Raw genomic sequence first — 24,073 nt, 5'->3', positions numbered from 1 at the left:
CAGGGGTTCAATGAGCACTTCCCGATCGTTGTAAGACGCTCTTTTGCAGGCACGTACAACCAAATGATTAGGATAATGTCGTTCCCTTAACTGTGTCGACAGTTCTTTTGCATGTTGTTGGAATAAAGTCTTGGAAGAACAATTCCTTCTGACTCTCAGGAATGGATAAAGTTCACTTTGCAAGCCTCCTGATCCTGGAAAGATCAAAATATCTAAAAATGGAAGTTTTTCTTTACTTGATTCCATAGTGAAATTAAGATATTGATTTCGTGAGTTGAGCCAGTTGTGGAACGATTCAGCGTCATTGGTAGAACCCCTCCAGATGCATATCACGTCATCAATATATCTTCTCCACAGCAACACCTGATGGAGATATGGGTTGCTGTGGTGAAGGACGTGATCTTGCTCAAATTGATGCATGTATAAATTCGCAAGACTCGGGGCGAAAACACTCCCCATAGAGGTTCCAGAGACATGAAAAACAGTTTGTCCTCGTATCGGAAAAAAATTTCCGTCATGGCCAACCTGGCACATTCCATGATGAACCCTACTGGGGTAATGGTGTTCAATTGCCTTGATTCAAGGAGACTCCTGATACATTCCAACGTCTCTTGTTGTGGAATGCATGTATATAAAGACTCAATAGGTTAGTCGTGACGTCGAATTCCACTGTTGCCAATAATCTCAGGACATCACCAGTATCTTTCAAATATGTTGGAGTTTCAGATACGATTGGTTTTAAGAAAAAATCCACAAACGTGGACAGAGGCTCCAGAAGTGAGCCTATTCCCGAGATAATGTGGCGTCCTGGTGGTGGCCTTTTTTCTTTATGTACCTTGGGTAGGCAGTAAAAGTAAGGTGTTACAGGATGAGTCGTGACCAAGTATCTCGCTTCTTGAGGCGTAATCCAACCTTCACCTGATGCTTCTTCAATCAGGTTTTTAATTTCGTGTGCAATCCTGGTTGTAAGGGTCTTCAGTGAGGCGGCGATAAGCTCTAGTGTCATTGAGCTGCCTCATACACTCTGCTCGATAGACCTCTGTATCCAGGAGCACAATTGATCCATCCTTGTCAGCAGGTTTAACTGTCAAGGATGTGTCTTTAGCCAGACCTGAAAGAGCTGCTTTTTCAGCTCTCGTGATGTTATGATAAGGTTTGTGTTTACATTGACTGAGGTTCTGGATATCATGGGTTACCGCTTGTTCAAAAGCAATAACCCGTGCTGGAACTTGATGGCTCAAAGGTGTAAAAATGGATTTCGGTCTAAGACCTGTGTTGCTATCTGTCAGTTCCTCATTGTCAACTGTCTCTTGATTGGTGTTAAAGAAAATATGGAGACGTATCTTCCTATAGAAGTTCTCGAGTTCACGTCTCAAAGTGAAGGGATCACATATGTTCGTCGGGACAAAACCTAGCCCCTTATTCAGAACAGATTTCTCGTCTGCTGCGAGTGTCCGAGTACTAAGGTTTACGACTAGGTCGCTGTCCCTGTCCTCGACGTGCTCGTCTGTTGTTGACCTGGTCGGGTATCGGTGTGTGAAGGAGTGGTCTCTGGTGCCCAATGTACTCCCTGTTGTCCTCTCCTTTTCCCTCGATTTCTGCCTCGGCCCTGCCATAAAAAAGACTGATCATGATAAAATTGTGGATGAGGTGGAAAGCTGGGCATCTGATAGCCCATCGGGGGTAAACCCATCCGTGGTTGTTGGTAGCCCCAAGGAGCTGGAGGCCACCATTGACCCAGATTTGGGTAAAAGTTCGCCATACCTCGTCCTCTACTAGATCTTTTCTGGTAGCCTCGACTGTGTATATAGTCGGGGTATTAAGTCGAGTTTTTTACTCCAACATTACAGCTAATATCGGCTTTTCACTTGCCTTTGTCACTTTGCATGAGAATATGATTATGCATATCATGCATTGTACTGCTATAAATTTGAGCTCTCTTTATGCACATGTCACTTTAGTAAAAATTCTTGATAAACATTTTTAGCTAGGATACTGTTTTAGTACAATGTTTAATGAAATAGTTGCCATCCATACTTTTTTAAATATTTAATAATAATGTTTCCCTTCAAGTGCTATCTATTGCTTGGAAATGAATGCTTAGATAAATATGCCACCAGTAAATAATAATAATTTTGTATTTTATGATTTTATGTAATCGCATGTATATTTCTTGTTTATTGTCGCTTTTATGGTTATACTATGCAAACTGAAAAAAGATTTCTGAAATGAAATGAAATGACTACCTGACCTCTTATGCTTATCTTGGTTTAGTCCAAAAATCATTTGCCTTTTCTTCTAATTCTAAACCTATGCATCATCCAAATCCTATTCTAGTTCCCACTGACAATGTCTCCTCCTATATCTTAACCAGAAAAGGCGATGTATTTTACAACCATACCTTTAATATGGAATCGATTATTATATCGACAGTTACAGCAGCCAGGTACCAAGTATTTAACATTTGCAAAACATTTTCTCACATCCCCTTCAACAAGGTAAACACACTAGAACGCTTGAACACCACCTAGTATAGTTATGTCAATTCCCTTTTCTGCCATTGGATAAAGTTTAAACTTTGCTACAATAATTCTCTGTAATCTTTTAAGAATTCCCCAAACAACTCACAATTGTCACCAAGTCAGCTGGTTGTCAGTAAGTAATAGGGCTATACAGACTACTTATTTTGGTATTTTAAATCATACACTACCTACCTCCCAACATCTGCTACAAATTCTATACAGAAATGTCCTCCACGTACCCTTGTAACCAAAATCTCCTTGCCTCCCCTTGCCTCAGTGCCCTGCCTCGCGGGTTTGCTTATTCTTTTCAGCTACTTCATTTGTTCCAGAGGAATAGGGTCTCTGCTGAGCTGCACCACTCCTCCTTACAGCCGCACCTGCTAAGATTGAAAATTAGCCTGAACTAGCATTTGTATATTCCCTGTATGCTCCTAGATCTCCCTTATGGCCCATGATGCAAACACACCAATGTGCGGGTATCTATGTTTTCCGGTGGTCCAAATAGTCTGTGGTTTAATGCCCCACTCATGTCTAGTTTGCTTACTTTTCTGTTACGTTACTCTGCCTCAGCACTGAACTATCTTTTATTTGAATAAAGCAAGTGCTATTGTTCCACCTGTATTTTATTTGTACCACATTGAAATGTAGTCTCCCATATCAAGGGGCCGTAGCAGAATCACATTGTCACATGTAACTAAATCATGTTTTACCAGCATGTCCATTGAGAAGGGACAGCTACTCTGTCAATAGCTCTGCGGCCCCACACTTTATAAAATCACTGCAGTAAATCAATAAATACATTTTTGTTCAAAAGTACACTCACATTGCTTAATGTTTTTTTCTTTTACAGCGCCAATGTGTAGAATATGCGTTGAAGGCACGCCCCCTGCGTAGATACATTCCAAAAAACCCTTACCAATACAAATTCTGGTATGTGGTGAACTCCACTGGCTTTGAATACATTATGTTTGTTCTCATCATGCTGAACACACTCTGTTTGGCTATGCAGGTAGGTCCCTCCGCAAACTCATGATGTAAAAGTTGTTACTTAATTCAATGGTAATTTGCAAACATTGTAAACTTCTGTTCTCGCCCTTGGGAAAAATAATATATATGAAATTAAACTCAAGCTATTTTACTTATCAGTTTTTTTTCTTTTATGTTAATACTAGTTTTACAGCAGTGAGCTGTTTTCTAATAGTATACCTTTTATCTTTTTATATTCAAACCTCACTATAGGGAGACACCTTTGAGTTTGAGATACTTTGATAGAGAACCATGTTGTAGATCCGTCAATAGCCCTTACCATCTCTAAATACCTACACTGATGAGCAAGGGAACTTGCCCCTAAAAATAGGTATTAAGGAGAGAAACAGGGAAAGGAGCGAGAGAGAAATCCTTCCATGGCGCCCAATCTTCTTCAAGGTTCATCTTTTTCAAGTGATAGCACCACTCTGTTTTTTTTCCCGTTTTTTTTGTGTCCTCATTAGCCTCGATTACCAATCAATAGTGTATCTTGCTCCAGGGCCTCCCTTTGATTAGCACGAGCCAGAGATCTATTTTCCAGATCGAGGATTGGTCACTCTATACCATGCTTCTTATTAACCTCCAACCATACGAAACTTCTTTTCAGCTGACTACTGTGAAGTCGCCAAAGGAGCAATCAAGCAATATAGTATAGAGGCTTAATCATTGGACTATATTTAAATATATTGTTTCACCCATTTCTCATAAGGAAGCTAAAAGCCATTTTGCTTTTTCTTAGGTGACCTATCCAACTGATTGGTGTATTTTATTGACATTAACAATTCTATTTTAGTTGGGGGGGTGGATTTAACCCAACTCTGTGTAAGATGCTATGGATCGGGTAGATCTACATTGGCAGAAAGACTAGGGAGAGAAGGTAAGTAAGGAGCCAGGCCAGAAAATAAAGAATATAGCACAGATGGAATTATGCTTACTGGTTCTAGTAGTGGGCGGTGCTGATATGAACCTGAAACTGACAAGCCCCAGAATGCTGAAGCAACACACCAGCAAGACTACAGAAAATGGGGAAAGACAATACACCACATGGCACAGCGAAACTGGAACAAAGAGGAAAACTGGGGGAACCGAAAAGGGAAGTAAAACAACGAATATGGAGGGAACCCAATAAAGAGTGTGAACTAGTACTTGAGTGAAACAGCTGTGCATTCATGCGATATATATTGTCAGGCAAGTCTAACGCTCTGCCTGTGCATAAATAGTGCTTGACCTCTCTTCGCCTCAGAGTGACCTAAACCCACGGATTAAACTACTGCTGCACTAAAGGTAGTATTCTAGTGTGCCAGCCTTTCGTAACATCCACTGACCCCTTCTCCAAATTCTCCAGCCTCCTTGCTCCTCCTGTTTATACTGAATTCTCACAGCCCTCCTCCACCCCAATCCCCTCTCCCCCCACTGCACTGCAACTTGAGGTCTGCAACTTTTCTATCGTTTATAACCGCTATTTCAGTTCTAAACCATTGATAGATATGGATAGGAGTCGCTTTTCGGCAGGTATGCCTACAACCTGCCCCTTCCAAACAGCAATTCCTTATCCATTTCTAAACCCATTTTAGGGGTTGGAAAACATTTCCTGCCTCCTAAAATGGGTATAATGCTGTCGCAAACACTGAATCAGAGCATTTGTAGCCAGAAACATACTTCATACATCTAGCCACCAGCTCCTTCCCTACCCCTTGTAAAGCTGTAAGCTGTCGGCTGCACGTTACCTATAATGTCCTGTCACAAAAATTGTGGCCTCCTTTACCGAACGCCGCAATTGTCTGTTGGGCATGGTCACCTACTGTGGTAGGGTATAGGACAACCTCACAGCACCGATAAAACCAGTATGTGAGCATGGACATGGTAATCTGCTCAACAACAAGCGTTTGGAAAAAAATAAGTCAGCCCCATCAGCAGAGATCACAATGAAGTGTTATGACCCCACCAAGCCAACTGAACCTCTAGTTGATGTCAGCTCTACTGGGCTCAGGCTGTTCTAATGTATGTAACATCAACACAAAATGTCTGGGCCCCAGTTGCCTGTGACAGTCGGGCACTAACAGAAACCAATCAGAGGTACTCTCAGATAGAATGAGAAGCCATTACCGTATTGTGGGACTGCAGACATTTCCATCTGTACTTCTACGGAAACACATACCACTGTTTGGAGGTCATTGTCAAAACAGCCACCGCAAATTGAGATATGGATTCTTCAGGTACAAGAGTACGCGTTAGAGGTGAGTTACCGACCTGGGCAGGACAATCCCGCTGACTATCTTGCCACTAGAGGGCCTCAATTGCTGCTGAACAGGATGTGGCCTGTGACACTGGTGGTGGACGGCTCCTGGCCCAAACATTCACAGTAACTGGCATCTGCTAAGCCTCACGAGGAATAATGCTTTCAACATGTACAGAAAGCTATCAAGAAAACTACTTGTGGCCAGCCATGAAGGAGTAGGCAAGTCAGAGGCCAGAGGCCCGTAGGCATATCCAAAAAAATGCACGACATCTGTGAAGACCTGTCGTTTGTGGAAAATGGCCTCGTTCTCCGAGGAGACTGTATAGTCGTGCCATCTCGACTAATCATCAAGACAAAGGTGAGGTCAGGCAGAAGGTTCTGGTTCCACTCATGTTGATCATACTGTAAGAAACTCTCACAACACCATTGATGCAACTGAGTGCTGATTTCGCTACTCTACCTGGAGTACACCACCTCCTTGTCGCAATCCAGTTTAGAAGGTATCTAGAAGTCAAACTAGTATCCGCCATGTCTGTGTAAGAAGTGATACCATACAGAAAAATCATAGTCGGCTTACTATCAATTTCCCATAATCTGTACAGGTGTCAGTTCTATTAACTCTAGTTCAGTTGGCTAAATGCTTTAACATATGACTACTTGACTCAGTTAAGTACTGAAATGATGGCATTTGAAATGTGATAAATATGCACACAAATTCATGCTAAAGTGATCTACTGTCTGAAACCTTCCTCTTAAAATATTAGGATGAAAAGTCCGGGTCTAAATCACAATACAACCAGATTTATTTTAGTACCTCTCTGATCTGTCTTGGTTGGTACATGCCACTTGGTGGCCCAGTCAGATAAGCTCAAGTACAGTATTTGCTGAACAAGCGCATAAGTATGTGTGACTGAAATATAAAGATCTGGGAGGGAGGTAAATAATTGAATACTCACTTTATATGTACAAGGAATCACAGGAGCGAGGTGATTGCACAGTTGAGGGATAGATGTCAATAGAAACCACCAGTAGGTGGCAGTACCTGGACAAGTAGGATACACTCAGCGGCAACAGCAGCAGAAACCAGTACTAGAACAAAGCTGAAGGGAGGTGTAAGTATAAGGGAGCAAGAGAGTGAGAACTTTACTAGGACCTCCAGTCTGCAGTAAAACACCAAACTGCACATCTATGTGAAAGTAATGCCTTTAAAGTAATAGTTTTTGTCCACAAACAGGACACATGTTACCCTTGAAACATCAACCGTATTCAACAGACAGTTATTGGAGGAAAGTCATTCTTTTTGCCCTGATCATCCCCATTTTTTGACGTTCGACTGATGCTGGTGATTACTCTGAAAGTGCCCTGGGCTCTGCTTGTCAGACCCAGGACCAGTGCTCTGTACTCTAAAGATATATGGTCATTGGTAAAATTCTGACTGGCAAAGATAACCTACTTATGAGTCCCTAGTATATGATAGGGCATGTAAGTTTAGAGTCTCAGTGGACTTAATGAACTTAAGTGTGCACTGCTGTGGTGTCTGGTGTAGTATTAAAGCTAGGCCTGCCTTGCAGGCTGGTTTTAAAATACAACTGTGTCCAAATTCGCCTCTGGAATTAAAAGTACTTTCAGAATTACCTTTTTATTACATTTAAGTCACCCCTAAATTCTCTCTCTAGGTGCCTCATGGGTATGGTGCATTGTTATAAAAAGAAGTCACAATATTAATGATCTTTTATATGCCCTAGTGAGGAAAAACCAGCCAAAGCCATTTTCCCTATTGTAGTACTGCTGGCCCCAGGCTAACATTGGAAGGCTTTCTTAAACTTAATAAAGTCTAACGTTTGATGGGAGCTAGCTAGACAAATCAATCAAAGTATCAAAATAATGGTTACAACAAATCCAACAACTTGGATTAATTATAACTATTACATGAAAGTAGTTTTAGAACGTACTGTCCTGAAGTTACCTTAAGCAGCCCTGTCGCAGCCTCTTTTGATTGGTCAGCCTTTTACAGCCTAAGCCAAGCTGCTAACTGAGTAGGTGTGAAGAGGCCTGGGGCTGCCACAATACAGCCTTTTGGTGGGAGGAGATTTGCTTCCTGGAGAAAACAGCAAGAGGAACGGGGCTGGGGAGATAAGCTGAACTTCAAAGGCAGGAGAGCAGAGGTCAAAGGACCCAGCATAGCCCCCCACTTCCTTAATTCCCAGCGAGTTGGGAGCCCCCCTAATTAATTAGGAAAGGGGCTGGACGGGGAGTGTAGTCAGATGGTAGCCACACCTCTGAATTGGGTTACACAGACACCCACACACGCACAAGGAGAGAATTTCTCTATTTTGGTTTGTGAAAGAACAGTGCATTCTGGGTCAAAAATATGCCACACTTCGCAGGAGGTGGTCATAGCAGAGGAAAGTAGCTTTACCCCTATTGGTTGGGGTGTCCCCCATTCCTGACATGCCTGAGTGTATGGTAAATATGAGCGAGCTGCAGGAGCTCCTCAGATCACTGCCTGGAACATCAGAAGAAGAAGGACTGCCCTGCTGAACATTTGAACTGTGCCACAGAAGATTTGCACTCACAAGGCTGCACATAAAAAAAGGACTGTGCCCGACTCAAAATAAAAGGAGTAAATGTAAATTGATACTTGTATAGCGCACTACTCACCCGCAAGGGTCTCAAGGCGCTTGTACGAATACTGCTGTGGAACCCATCCTGGCTTTCCCTGTGAGGCGTCCACTCCTGGGCACCCCCAAGGTAGAGGCCAGGCATCCTTAGCATTGTGGGGGCCGTTGTGGAGATTAAGCAAGCTATTGCCCAGAGTTGCAGAGTGGGACTCCATGATTGGAATAGGCACCGAGGCGAGAATTATCAGGTCCGTGGAATTTTGAGCCCAAGACCAGCCGAGGGGGGGATTTGAACCCTGGTCTCGGGCTAGACTTCTGCATCAGGGTCTGCCGCTCTAACCATTGAGCCACACCTCTCCACTTCTAGACTCCCTGATCAGCAACAGGTACAACAGATCTGGAGCCAGTAACCTGCCAAACCAAAGAGACGATCACCCCAGATGACCAGTTTCAATTGGATGTTTCCTAGACTATGCAGGTGCATTGTGGGATTTTGATTTCTAGCCCTCGACAGGCAATCCAGAGTCTATGAGCCCTTTGCTGGTGCTACTGGACCCTTATTTTTCCAAAAGGAACTCAGAACCAACAAGATCTCAAAGTTTGGAAACTTTTTGCACAGTTTTACAGAAAAGTTCCAGGATGAGACCAGCTGGACATCGACAGTCGAGGTGCAACTATCAACTCGCGAATCGGCCGACCATGCAGGCTTGTCCGGCTGAAAGTTCCTGAGTTCTTCACCAGCGTCATTGAGGACAAAGATTTCCAGAGGCTCACTGAGGCATCACCCCACAGCAGGCCGCTGTCGCCGACTCGAACTCTGGATCCGAGGAACCCTAGGACTTGGCGTCAAGAGTAAAGCTCTAAGAAAAAGACTAAGGGCCTGATTTAGATCTCGGCAGGCGGGTTAATCCATCACAATGGTGACGAGATGTCTTTCACCATTCTGACGGAGGAATGCATCTGCTGAGATGTAAATCAGGCCCTAAGTTCGAAGGTTAACTTTTGACTGAGATCTAGGGCTCTGTTTATCCGTCCCGTGTCCTAAAACCTTGACTTTGTCCTGGTCCAGTGGGAACAGATAGTTGCGAGCGGCCTTTTAACTTTTTTTTGGCACTAGAAAGCACACTTGAGTATTTAATCTTTAAGAATTCATACCTCCGGTTCCCTACGTTAGATTTTTGTCATTTTGGTGTTATAAATTAGGGTTGTGTTGTGTCTTTTACTTATTTACTGTGTTGGTGGCATTAAATGCTTTACACACACCTGGCTCCTAAATTAAGCCTGACTGTTCCTTTGTTAAGCTATCAATGGTTGAGCAAGGATTAATGTACTGAGACTTGACTGGACCTATCAGCGATTGTGGTATAATTACTAGCTGAAGTTGCATACCTCGCCCACTAATAACCCACTTTCCTACAGTTATTGAGAATATCCCCAACAAAACAAAAGCATTCTTAACCATGACAGACAAAAGGGCTTGTGAATTCTGAGGCCCGGGTAGCTAGACATCAGTAAATTGGAGCATTTAGGATTGATAGAAAACTTTCTTTTTTGTCAGAGCGATTTTTATAGTAAAGTCAAAATCTTAGAAGCATGTATTCATTTTTAAAAAGTATGGTAATACTAGTGTCTTGTAATGGAATGGGCGACCAAATTGCAGATACATACTTCTAATAGATTTCTCACCTATTGAATATACCAGACTGGTCCCAGAATTTTTCATAGAAATTGCTCGCATCAACCTTCAGATGGTGTGATCAGTCTCCTCAGCGACCTTACATCGCCTCTGGGAGTAACAGTGCTGCCCCACACGCTGACATCAGTGCTTTCTTTCCACACCCTTTTACGCTGATCCAGAGATCTGCTCCCTACTTTGTTGGATTTTTGCTGACGCCAAATTCTTCTTTTCTGAAGGCCCATCCCTGCTGGGCAAGTCAAAGATGAAGTCCATGGACAAATTTCAAAAAGTTCAAGTGGTAGTCCGATCTATATTGCTTCTCCTATGACAGGGACACACTTCACAGTTGACACAGCAAGGATTCAACTCCGACGCCATTGTCTGACTTTGGGCATTTTCTAAGGCTGGTCCCCAGCATACCCTAAGATTTCTGGGCCATTGCCAGCCTCCTCAGCACATAGAGACCTTCGGGGAGGCCATGTTGCAACTGTTCAGGATGACTTCAACTTCTTCTTGAGTGCCTTTGTGCCCCACAGAGCCACAGGAGCCCCAGGGTGGACTTCAGCTGGCAGGTTCTGCCCTCGTGCCAACTGACTTCATGGTACCTTTGCCCTTTTCTGGGCACTGGCCTAAACCTCTACTCCAGCGCCAGAGGCCTCTTCTGGGCTGACCGTCCGCCGTTGATCCCAGTTGCAGGAGCACCAGTACCGGAACTCACCCGGGCAACAATCTTGGATCTGGAACTGAGTTCATCCAGTGCCAGGTATGTGTCTCATTATGAGATCTCCAAGGCACACCAGTTCTAGAGTAGGCTAGGTGCCATGTTTGTATTGGATGCTAACTTACTCCCCCTCACCATATTGATGCTGGTTTTTATCTAGATCTGCAACATGTCACTGGGCTTGGTAATTATCCTAAGACTGAGTTGTACTCCCCAACAAGACCCGCTCACTGAAGACAATGCCTCCTCAAAGGTAGTAGTCTCCAGAGCAGCAGAAGTGCTAGAATTACAACTACCCCCAGCAGAAACTAAGGCAACCCTTTTAACAGCCCGGGCTTGAAATCTTAGAGTACTTGCTGCCCTTCAACCTGGTCCTTATGAAAGATTTTATGCAGACATGTTCTAAGCTGTGTTCAGTCTCATCTGTTAGTTGCCCAGTAGCTAGTTATCATAGGCCTGTGATCCAGCCTTCTTCACCCAGCACTCAACTCCAGGGGGCCTGGTAGGTCAGAGGTCGACTAGTAAGGTGAATATAAATACATTCCTTTACACATGCCTGTAGACAGGAATGTGTTTGCCTCTCAGCAAAAGGGCAGGGTCCTGCACCTTAATCTCCACAACCTACACCTCCATGTTTGGAGACTGAGTGGAGCAAGTGACTGGTTTCGGTTTACCTGCTAAACTAGATGATATTTTTCTTGCGACTAAGCTCCAAATTATCAAGTCTATATATTTGGGTCATAGGGTGAAGTTTATTACCTGGTGTGGGGATCATAAAGTTGGTCCTGTACAGGTCAGTTAATGTCATGTTTTGTTTTGTTGTTTGTGCCTTCTTTGGCCCAACAAGGCTTTGCAGTGGGCACTGCTAAAGATTATATGCATTGCCTTTCTACGGTTGCCTGACCTCCTTCATTTTTCAATTCATCAGTCATGATGGAATTTCTAATAAGACTCACATACATGTTCCCACTGCCCACTTCCATTATGCCTCAATGGGATCTTAGCTTGGGGTCAGAGGTAATATTTTCTTGTCACCCAATACTGGTCACATTTTGCAACCAGTAAATAGTTTTAAGAACTGACCTATGAACTAATAGGTCGGTTCTTAAAATGCCTTATCACAGTGGGTCAGAATTTGATTGACCTCATGAATATTAGTGAGGTAGGTGGCCTGTAGGGTCAGCAGAACGCTATGTCTGTAATTGATTTTTAATAAAGCAAACCTTTCTTTAAATGCAGACTATTTTCCTTAAAGTAATGGGACTGCATCTAAAATGCACTTACTTTTTGTTTGAGAGTTGGCAGTGGTCCCCTGGATCAGTGGCTGCTCTTCAACAAATATTGTTTTTACATCCACAAATGAGAAGGGTACCCCTTCTCTTTTGCAAATGCATTACCACCTCCTTTGAAGTGTTTGTAAAATCTCAATGTTTTATGAACAGATTTTAGTCAGAAACATCGATAGTTAAGATACCGATTTGGTGTAAGGGACTCCTACAACATGCTTCTTCCCAATACCGAATTGTTATCTATTCAGAATATGATTATAGGAGTATGGAAATCTTTTCCGACTCCAAAAACGGAATGAGTAGATAAGAAAAAGCATGTTAACAGTTGTAAATGCTGAACTGCAGCATTTGCGAGTGTTAAAATACTTAATGCATCTGGCCGTTAGTCCTTATGTTGCTGATGTGAACACGTTTCAGTCCCATGCACCAATGCTGTCTTCAACTGCTACCTATCAAAATTGTGTTTCTCGTTACATCTTAGCAGTGTGTCACTGACCTGGGAGCACTGTCATTCAACCACCATGTCTCACTGACAAATTGGTTCTCTGGACTCATACTTCATTTCTGCAGAAAATCATGTCACCCATAACACTTGTAGTCCAGTCCATTTCCCTCCCCATCCCCCCCTTTGATATTTTCTCGCTGCCGCATCTCTGTAAGGACGAGGAAAGTCTTTATCTTCCGAACACAAAAAGAACTCTCTCTTTTTACATCAAGTGTCTGAAGTAGTAAAAAGTCAACTTTTTGTGGGCTTTGCCAGGACTACAAATGGTAGATGGAAGAGTTGTGTAGAAACAAACCCTGTCTAGGGACATCATTCTGTGCATAAAAACATGGTATGCCCTGGCTAAGGAGGAGACCCTCAGGGCGGACATCTTTCAAGCTGGTAAATGGGCGTCTGTACACTCGTTTACTAAGTACTACTGCCTCAGAAGTCAAGTCATGTGGATCCACTCCTTTGACCCTCCGCATTTTGGGAGCTACTATTTTGGTATCTATTAAAAGATGAGGAATCTACGATTAGAAGTTTCCATCAAAGGAACAATTTACTTACTTTCAGTAGTGCTCTTTTTCGTTTATACATTTAACTGATGATTATTCACCTCACTCTTTCCGGTAATTCTAAAAAAAACTCTTAAGCTTATTCAGCACACTGTTATCTCCAAACAGCATCTAGGGTGTAGAAAAGTTCAAGCTAAATTGAGGTCTGTGTTCAGGGGCAGCATTTGTCTTCACTTGCCCAGTTGGTGCACGGACACTGCAGAGTCCCATTATGCCACATGGTTCACGTGGGAGCAATTTCTATGATCCAGTCTGCCAGCTCTCCATATTCAAAAGGGGAGAAATGTGCAGTTAGTATCCACCAGAAAGAGTGTTACCAAGGGTAAGTAACTTGTTCATCTTGTACCACTCTTGATCTACAGGAGTGCCTTTGTGCATGCTATGGTAAAGAGTATAGCACCTCTATCTGAATACTCATTTTCTGAGAGTGGAAAGGGAGGCACGTGCTATCCATGGTAAGGGTGATGAAGTGGAAGCTCCATCCACAAGAATAGAACAAGGACAAAAAAACTTCCACTCTTTCTCAGGTACGGGAGAGGCTTCTCTCTCCCTCTTCCTGCATTCCTTTGATAGTGATGGATGTTTTTGATAGCCAGATTAACGTTTGCCTGGGTTGCAATTATATTAATATACAAAGCAGATATTGCTGGTTTACATCTGTAAGATTGGTACTTGGGTCTCAGTAACGTTCTGACCCAATCATTACTGTATAAAATCTGAACCAGATTTGCTGAATCTCATTACTTCATGTCAGTTCTCTAGGTCTTTTTAGGTAGCACTGTTTTGATAACAATTTCAAAGTAGCGGTTGTCAACACAGGCAATGGCCAACTATTAAATAACTAACTAACTAACTAACTTTGAGCAGAACTGAATTTACACTTCTCTTGGACGAGTAGGAGGAAATTTGAAAAGCTGGAAAAGTGAATGCTCTTGAAGATGCACATCATTTTGCAAATTTTCTGTCCCCTTTCATTGGTGATAATGATTCCTTTTGGATAGAGAATCGTACTTTACATGACAATTTCTGGTTAGCAGTATGCATTCATTGACTGATTGTATCTGGGATGGCTAGTGTATTACCATTAACAAAAATATCCCGTTTACTCTTGTTCTGCTTAACTGATGTCAGTTTTAAAAAGAAAAGCTACGCCAAGTTGGAATCAATCAATAAATATCTATATGTAATGTAGTATGTGCTACTACTGTTCTCAGTTTAATTTTGTTCAGTAAGAATGATATAGTTTTAATGAATTAATGCCCTGGCAATAACTGCTGCTCCATTTTCTTTTCCTAACACAGTAATGTGATTTTTACTTGCAGCACTATGGACAATCCAAGATTTTTAACGATGTGATGGATGTTTTGAACATGGTCTTCACTGGTGTGTTTACTGTGGAGATGGTTTTAAAACTGATAGCTTTCAAACCCAAGGTACATTTGAAATACATTGTTTATATTATTTGCAATGTTCTTTGGCAAAGTTAACTGAAGTAATACCGTGTAGACAGGATATTGAAATACATTTGCACTGTCTTGCTCATCTACATTGAACAAATAACATAAATCTAGGTATGATTTATGATTGCTATTTATTGCAGATTTCTCACCTTATGAATATATTACAGGCACCAAACTGGATTCTGAATAATTGTTTGCTAGCAAAAGCTCCCCACCATGCCTCATCCTACGTTTTTGGAGTTTAATCTCTGTTGCAGATGCCATAAGATAATGTCCTTGATGGAGCTACAAAACATTTGCAGCAACCTGTTGATGGGACATTTCTTAATTCCTTGGCATTTGTAGGCTATCTTATTTGCAATTGTCTGCTCTGTTGGCTGGTACGCTCATCAAGACCACATCACAGTGTATATTGTCCGAATCCGAGTATTTTGAATCCAACAAAAAAAGCAGAAGTCAGAACAAAAGCGTGAAAGAATCTCACTTCTAATATATAATTATATATTGCTGAAGTCAATCTTCTTTGAAAAGCCAATATGGCCTATTTTGTCCAACATTCAGTGAAAATCTGACTTGAGAATATGCTAGCACACAAATTTGTAATGGGCTTCTCAAATTCCTTTGTATTAGGATACTTAGAAGTGCCAATCCCTTCACTTAGAGATCTCCTCAAATCTCTACATTGTTGCACTGCCTGGGCTTAAATGTATTGGGGCTGTGGGATGTCTGTCTAGCCATAAAGGCCTTCCTCCGGTAATGGTCAGGGAGCTTCATTCAAGTCCATCAGTGTGCATTACATGAACAGACAGGGCAGGATGTGGTCATTGACCCTTTATTCAGAGGAGGGTCGACTCTGAAAATAGGCCTATCAGTGTGGATGTTTCTTGGGAATGCCACATGTCAGTCACCCATATCATACAAGTGGGTGCTCTGAGACTTTACTCTTTAGAGGACCATGAGTGTGACCATCCTGAAATGACAGGATATTTGCCTGTCCTTTTTTCCTTCATGTGTCTCATGGACCAGCCTTCTTTCTTACATTAGCCTTCAGTGGTGAGTTTTCTGAAGGGTTTACTCTACTTGTGTTCTGCGACTTGGTTTATTGTTTCTCAGTAGAATTGAAATCTTGCGTTAAAGTTCCTCATGGCAACCTCATTTGGGCTGATGCACAGTTGCCCGGTTCCACTTCTGATATTTAAAACTGTTTTTAGTGGAAAAAGCCTCAGCCATTGGGGTTGATGAACCTCTGGTCCACTCGGCCTGGCCCTGCATCATTGTATGCTGCCTAGGTTAACTAGTTCTTTGCAGCTGCCTGTCATTTTTTCTGAAGTTGGTATCTGCCTTTCATATGGGCCAATTCATCACTTTCCCATCCTCCTGACCCCACCAAACAGGAGGAGTGACTGCATTGAATAGGCCCCAAGCTTGCAATGTTTTATTATATAGACTGTATATGCCAAAACACAGTGGATAATTAGCTCTGTATATTCTTTGTCAGAGCCTACAGGGCAAAGTGGTAACCAAGTCTCATGTTGATCTACCCTTTGCACCAAGATCCAAGGGTCTTTTTTGGCTAAGGCATAGCAGTATGCCTTAGCCAAAGAAAGCCATAAAATACCCTCTGGATGGCTTTTAGCCCATTATACAAGGGGCAAGGCTGCTTCCACAGCTCTCACAAGAAGTGTTTCAGTAACTGTCCTGCGACGAATGGCCACATGGTCATCCTTACATAGTTTTGCTAAACATTTCTGCCTCACAGCTCAGGCCTTCAGTGACAGATACTTTGTCAGACAGGTGTATGATTCTCTACAGGGTAGCAGATGCAGTGTTACATGGTCCAGACATGTGAGGGTACTATTTTACACCAAATAGGGTTACTTTTACTACCCAACAGAGGGTTGTAGAGCCCATTTTCATTGCTTCAATTGGAGCCCATGATATTATTGTTGCCAGGGATTTATTGAACAACTTCCTTGGTTGATTGGCACTACTTTGTTCCACCCCCTGAAGGGTATTGCTTTTGGACTCAGTCATACGGTGAGGAATCTGCTGGAAAAGTTATCCATCTAAAGAAAAACTTACTTAGCTATAGTTATGATATCTTTGGTGGATCCTGTACCTTCCTGCAGATTTCTCTCCGCCCTCCTACCTCTCCTGATGAATTAGTGTAGTGATTAATAAAGATCCCAATGTATGCAAATATTTCACTTACTGTATTTGTTGTTGTTTTTGACACTTTCTTGGTTCCTCTGCATTGATCTCAATGGGGAATGGTAAAAGTATCTAGACCGACATCAGTGCACCAGTTGTCACATCCCGCACAAGTAGGGTCGCGCCTGAATCCCAGGTGCTCAACCTGGCAATGCTGGTACAAAATGTTTCTGAATCCAGTCAGGCACCAGAGGGTGTTTCAAAGATGAAGAATCTGTGGTATAATATAGTTGAACCATAATTAGGTACCCAAGATTTAGTAGCATTTTCTTCTGGAATGCAATTGCATATGTGGACCATATTAATGACTCTTAAATGCCATTTATAAATCTCAGTATTCTGATTTACTAAAGGTGCAGATGTATAAAAGGAAAAGCAGAACTGCATAAAAAAAATGTGTTGCCAAGACAGTCTGGACACACGGACTGTCTCGCTTAGACCACATTTCTGATCTTCACTTTCAGGCATTACCTAGCCCTGGGAATTCCCTGGTGTATCCAGCGTATTACACTGGAGCACTCACACTGGACCACATGGACTTGTTGTTGTTGTTCTTTTGCTTCACTTTACTTAAGCCCTGATGAATTTCTCAGTGAGAGAACAAAGGGTGTTGGCTTAGCCTAATGTGTCATTAACTTTTGGAAAATATTAGTTGAAAATAAAGTCTTTACAAACTACAAGAATATCTTAGACTTCTTTGCCTGGCACACACCCACGTGTAGCTGCAAAGTCCTAAAGAACCCTGATTTCACACATAACCCTTCCTTCGCTTTACTTTCAGTTTCCAACTTGAGCATCATAAGGCATCTGATCCTTTTCATCCTTTACATTAAGTATTAAATATTTCTTAATCTGGTCTCAAAGTTCAACTCGGAAAAATGAGTTCTGAAGAAGGGCTGGCTCAAGACTTCCTTTCCAGTCCTGGCTCATTTTGAGCCCCAGGTGTACAGATAGCCAAACAGGCACATCGACCAAAATGGTAATAACAGATATGTGAAGGTATAGGCCGGATGTATGACGGTACGACGTGGGCTATTACCACGCGTACCGTTACAACGCGTGTTTTACAACGCAAGTCGTTACCACGACTTGCGCTGTAGGGTGCGGACTTAGGAATAGTTTCATTTACTATTCCAACACCAGTCCCCGTGGATAGATGGGAAGGTGTTGGAATAGTAAATTAACTATTCCTTATCCTTGAGCGCCCTCCAGCGCAAGTCGTGGTTACGACATGCGTTGTAAGAGACGCGTCGTAATTGTAGCGCGGGGTAACATCCGCGTCGTAAGGGATGTTCCCCTATAGGCCTCGGTGACCAGCTTACTGCTCAGATACATGTAATTAGTCCTGGAGTCAGGTTTGTGCATATAGTGAAAGTTGCTATATTCTCTGTAGCCAGGAGTTTACTCTCTCCTTACATTTTACAAACTGATAAAATCCATGTAGGACTTCAACTGAGTAGTAGCGCTTTAGTGGATGTTGCACCCAACTTTAGACTTGCCAACAGCAATAGTAATCTTCCTCATATTTTGCCGTTATGTACTGTCCTTATTACTACTCAGTACATCCACGTGAAACAGGGAATCCCTATGGAAAAATATGGTTTGTTCAGTGAGATGCTGGAAACAGCTGTGGGTATCACCTGTGACCCATCCTACTCTGGAAACATGATTATAGATAGATTTCCGATGAGAATGAAACTCCAAAGGGGTTACCGCCAAGTAGTTGCTGATCTTAATGCTTTTGCTAGTGCAGTTCGGATAATTGCATTCAATAGCAGGACTGTATGATCCTGTCACTATGTAAGTTCTCAAACACTTCATCCAATGCAGTGATGTCAATGGACTATATATCATGATGGCCTCATGTGAACAGCAAGCCAATTAACAATTGGTATAAGTTGGAAAAAGCCCCACCACATGACTCTCTCAGCCCTCTTATGCACAAGCACCTGAATACCAATTAATGAAAACCCAGAAAGTCTTGATAGAGATGAGAGAAGGACATTAAAGAGGTGAAATGGTACTCAATCAATAAAGGGAAAGCCCAAGACCTTCTGAAGGCTATAAGGTGAAAGCAGCAACAAAGATTTAAAGGGAGCATAGGACAATCTCATTCAGATACATCCTGTTGCACCCTACAACTGTGTCACCAGATCAGAAGGTTTGAGCGAGAAGTGATCATTAACAGATGTAATTAGAAAGACCTTGCAATTAATTCTGTCGCCTATAAAAGATGAAGCAAGCAAATGGCAAGGTCAATCAAAATCAGGAATCTCAAGCGAAGAGAAGGACTAGTCCATGCCAGCATGGGTGCAGTTTATTCCTGCCTTCTTCATATGGCAGTGTTGGGGGGCTTTCAATGCAACCCACCCCCCAGGTCTTTTATAAAATTGGAGGCTGGTATTTAATCTTCTACCAGTATATTGGAAGTTATCAGTAGAGATTTCAAGGCTGCCATAGTCTCCTCTTTGTTAGGGTAGTGGTAAGGCTTTATTCTTCTAAAAAACAAACCAAACTCTTGGCTGTGTTCTTCCGAAATGGATCTGACATGCAGGAGTCTGTGAAGTGTTATTGAGCAGTTAGTTTGAAAAGATAAGCAAAACTGATCCTCAGTCATTGACTTTATTGTTTTCTTCAAAGTAGTGAATTCAGCCAGGATGTCCCTTGATCTTTTTGAGTTTTTCATGAACCTTTGGTAATGTAGGGGAACTCTATCAAGATGTACCATAGGGTGTTTGTCACCAAGGAGAGATGAATAAAGGCTCAAAATAAAAGACTCAATACCAGCACTTATAAAATCATGCAGCCCCCAGTGACAATTTTCAAAACCCACTTAATAAGAAAATACCTGTTCCACCTTTTTCTCAAAGGGTTTAGCTGGGTGCTGAAAATTGATGCAAACTACCTCTAGGTGTTGCAGTCTGGAATCCCCCCCACCCCTTGCCAGCATATTGAAGTCTTTTCTGATTAATCAATCTTGACGCACTGATCACAGCATATCCCTGGAAGACAGCTATGCAGCACATGCAGGGTCTAATACCGCCTAATGTGCAGGGCCTATCACAAGTGACCAGGGCACCTGTGCACAAAGGAGGAGGTACAGGCCCCTAAGTACTCTAGTGAGAAACTAAGCCCTAGAAGGAAAAAATCCCAAAGCTTGTGACCGATCCAAATGAAGTGTCCAGCAGAAACCCACAGGTGCTATACAAAATCAATTGCAAACATAGAGGGGCACAATCGAGATCAGCTCTTCATCCAGGAGTTCTGAGCTCATCTTCTAGAGGACCACTTCGTACCATTTCCACTGCTCATTAAGGTTGTCAATTGCATGTCAATTCTGAGGTTTGTCTAATGTGAGGAATTGTTTGCCCCTGTGAGTTAAAGCCATGAGCTGTAGAAGAGCCAATCACACCACAGACCTTCATGTAGGTTTAAGCTGCAAAAGGAGCTAAGTAACCTCCTCTTTGACTGTTGTGAGAGCCACCACCCATCTCAAGGACACATCTATCCCATGGAAGCAATCCCTCCACTCATGTAGCTTCTCCTCTGCTGCACTATACAGGACCATCTTTGAATGCGCACATGGCTTCAGAAATATTCAGTTTCGGGAGTCTTGTTAGTTAGGCAGTCCGGAGGAACTTAGGAGGTAAGGTTTCAATTACAGTGGCTGAGGACTGAAGGAATTGTTGCCCCAGTATTGGAACTTTCATAGATTCCCATGCTTTGTATCATTCCCCGTCGTCGGACTGGGAGTCTCGGTAATAAAAAAAAAATATCATAGTAGTAGGTACAAAAGAGAAAGGAAAGGCCTAAGCCTCATTCCCTTTTGTAACATATCAGCCTCTTTTTGTAAAAGAGACCAAACTCTAGGCGTCAGCCAATCAGAAGAGCCTCACCCTTAGAACCTTCCTGAAGGAACCTCAGAGCCTCAGATTTTCTACCGCACGTTGTGCTAGGGAGTCTCCATTGAGCTCTGCTCTATTTCTACTCTTTAAAACTCATTTCTACAGATATTCCTTCAGGATTTCCTTCAGATTTCTTCAGGAAACTCTTTCTTCATCAAAATGTCTGAGGTTGAGAAGAAGAAAGCCCTTTTCAAGCCCTGTTCCACCTGTGGGAAGAAAAGGCTGTTTGTGGAAGACAAACACAAGGATTGCATCTACTGCCTGTATCCAGATCACAAGGCAGAGGACTGTAAGATTTGCCGCACTCTCTCCACCAAGACCTTGCTAGCCTTCTGGTTCGCGCCGCCAATGCTTTGGCAATATTGGGACGATATGATCGCCAATTATGGTGCGATATAGCTCCCTATTTGGATCAACTTCCACCAGAATCAGGGCTGGAAGCCAAGAAAACCTTGCAAGAAGGTGAAGTGGTCTCCATGGAAATAATAGACTGTGCCATGGACATTGCCACAACGTCCTTTAGGGCTTTGGCAGGAGCAGCAGTGTTAAGACGCCAAGGGTGGCTAAAAGCGACTTGGTTTAGGCCAGAAATCTAAAACAAGGTCCTTGATCTACCTTTTGACGGCGAGGCACTCTTCGGCAAATTGATCGACGACACACTTAAGGAGATCAAAAAGGACACGGAGACAGCTAGATCGCTGGGAACACTCCAGTACCGCAAAACTTCTTTTAGGGGCGCAAAAGGCAGAGGTGGCGCCTACAGAGGCGCATACCAACAACAGCGCTATTCTTCGAACAGCTCTGGATACCAGCCAAACCGCCAGTCATACCAACAGAGACAGGGCCAGTCCTCTGGTTACTCACGGCCTTACAACAAAGGCAAGCAAGCTGCCCGTGGACGAGACTCGTCCAAACGCCAATAGCGGCCTTCTGGCTCTGCCTACTGCTCCCTCCTCCAAGAGATCATCAGTTGGAGGCAGGGTGTCAAAATTCCTTCTGAACTGGTCCCAAATTACATCAGACCGTTGGGTGCTCGACATCATCAGACGGGGACATACTTTGGAGTTTACGGAAGTTCCTCCACCCAGACCCCCATCAGCCATCCCATCAAAACATCTGCATATCCTACGGCTAGAGGTACAACAAATGCTCCGCAAAGGAGCGATAGAGCCGGTCCCCTCCAATCAACAGGGCCACGGTTTCTATTCCATTTTCTTCCTGGTGAGAAAAACGCAGGAGAAATGGCGTCCCATCCTGGACCTCAGGGAGCTAAATGCCTATCTCATCTCCTTATCCTTCAGGATGGTATCCCTACAGGACGTTTTGAAGATGGTCAACCCGGGGAATTATATGGCCACACTCGATCTGGAGGATGCGTACTTCCATGTCCCGATTCACCCAGCGCACAGAAGGTTCCTACGCTTCACAGTAGCCAAGAGCCATTTTCAGTTCAGAGTCTTACCATTCGGCCTTCGCTCTGCTCCAAGGATTTTTACGAAGGTGCTGGCACCTGTAGCAGCATTTCTGCGGAAAAACCATTTCCAGGTCTTCCCTTACCTGGACGATTGGTTACTAAAGGCCCCGACCAGAGCATTAGCGCAGGACGCGGTGCAGGCTTGCACCACTCTGTTCCAAAATCTGGGTCTCACCTTGAACATGGAGAAATCCACGCTGCTGCCGTCACGGACAGCGCGGTTCCTGGGAGCGATGTTGGATTCGCAGCTCTCAAAGGCATTTCCTACTCGAGAAAGGGTACAGAAACTGCAAAGATTAGCAGGAAGCCTTCAAAGAAAAAAGTGTCTTTCTGTACGCAGCTACAAGTCGCTGTTGGGGGTGATGTCATCATGTATTCCCCTGATCCCGCACTGCAGGCTCCGGATGCGCCCCCTGCAGGAGCAACTGGAACTCCAGTGGCAGCAAGTGCACGGATTGTTCGACGACAAAGTAATGGTCACTCGAGAGATGAAGGAGGCAGTGCTTTGGTGGTCGAATTAACAAAACTTATGCCAAGGTCTATCCTTTGCAAGCGTTCCATCACCTCACATACTGACGACGGATGCGTCATTGGAGGGATGGGGAGCAGTGATGCAGGTCCTGCAGGTCAGCGGCCATTGGTCTCCAAGCGACCAAAAGCTACACATCAACCTGTTGGAGCTGAGAGCGATCAGGCTAGCCCTTCAAGCCTTTCTTCCGCGTCTCCGGGGTTCACAGGTGCTAGTCAGGACGGACAACACCACGGCTATACATTATGTGAACAAGGAAGGAGGGACGAGGTCACTCCCCTTGTCGCGAGAGGCTCAACAGATTCTGGAATGGACAATTCTTCACAGGATTTCTCTAAAGGCGGAGCACTTACCAGGAGTGCTCAACGAGGGCGCCGACAGGCTGAGCAGGCTCACCTCAGTCAGTCACGAGTGGGAGCTGAAACAACAGGTTCTAGATCTACTCTTTCAAAAATGGGGCACACCAGAGGTGGACCTTTTTGCGACACCGACCAACAGAAAGTGCCGAGCCTACGCCAGCAGGTTCCATCATCAAGGCTCATTGGGCAATGCCCTATCGATAGCCTGGACGGGGAGGTTTCTCTATGCATTTCCACCGATTCCCCTGCTTCCTCGTCTCATCAGGAAAATGAGGACGGAACCATGCAAGCTCATCCTTATAGCCCCGGCATGGCCAATACAATTCTGGTACACCGAGCTCCATCTGCTATTGCTAGTACCTCCGATAAAGCTGGAGGATGTTCCGGATCTCCTGGCAATGTCCGAAGGACAAGTTTGGCATCCAGACCCAAGGTCGTTGCACCCGACTGCATGGCTCCTGACCAGCGAGAATACATGAATGTTCCTCTTTCCAATGAGGTCAAAGACATCCTCTCTCAGGCAAGGGCTCCGTCCACAAACAAAACATACAGACTGAAGTGGAAAAGATTCTGTATTTGGTGTAAAAAAGAAAAGATTGATCCTTTCACGTCAAAACCTCATCAGCTCCTACCTTACCTACTCTCGCTAGCTAAGTCTAATCTGTCCCATTCTACTATCAAGGTTCATTTAGCGGCAATTTCGAGATTCAGAAGATCTGATTCTGGTCCTTCGTTGTGGTCTGCAAGAATTGTCAAACAATTCCTCAAAGGCCTGTTCAGGGTCTATCCGCCAGTGCGATCTCCTCCTCCAAAATGGCATCTAAACTTAGTCCTGGCTCAACTAATGAAGGGACCTTTTGAGCCGATTTACTGCTCAGACCTAAAATTCTTATCATGGAAGTTGCCTTTACTCTTGGTCCTCACATCAGCGAGGCGAGTGGGGGAGATGCAAGCCCTAACTATCCAAAAACCGTTTT

The 24,073-nt window shown here is 43.5% G+C and overlaps 1 protein-coding gene across 2 annotated transcripts in view; it reads left to right on the top strand.

The window, feature by feature from the left end:
* The window catches only part of CACNA1D (calcium voltage-gated channel subunit alpha1 D), a 1,282,477-nt gene that overhangs the window by 820,464 nt on the left and 437,940 nt on the right, over window positions 1-24,073 (top strand). For both annotated transcript variants that reach the window (XM_086939145.1, XM_086939146.1), the window contains exons 28-29: window positions 3,373-3,531; window positions 14,481-14,591. In XM_086939145.1, the coding sequence (XP_086795271.1) occupies window positions 3,373-3,531; window positions 14,481-14,591 (270 nt within the window). The remainder of the gene's footprint in view (window positions 1-3,372; window positions 3,532-14,480; window positions 14,592-24,073) is intronic.

Source organism: Lissotriton vulgaris, chromosome 9 (genome assembly GCF_964263255.1).
Source record: "Lissotriton vulgaris chromosome 9, aLisVul1.2, whole genome shotgun sequence".
In the NCBI taxonomy this organism is placed as follows: Eukaryota; Metazoa; Chordata; class Amphibia; order Caudata; family Salamandridae; genus Lissotriton; species Lissotriton vulgaris.
Note: the sequence above shows the minus strand (reverse complement) of the source record. Positions and strands in the feature narration are given on the sequence as shown.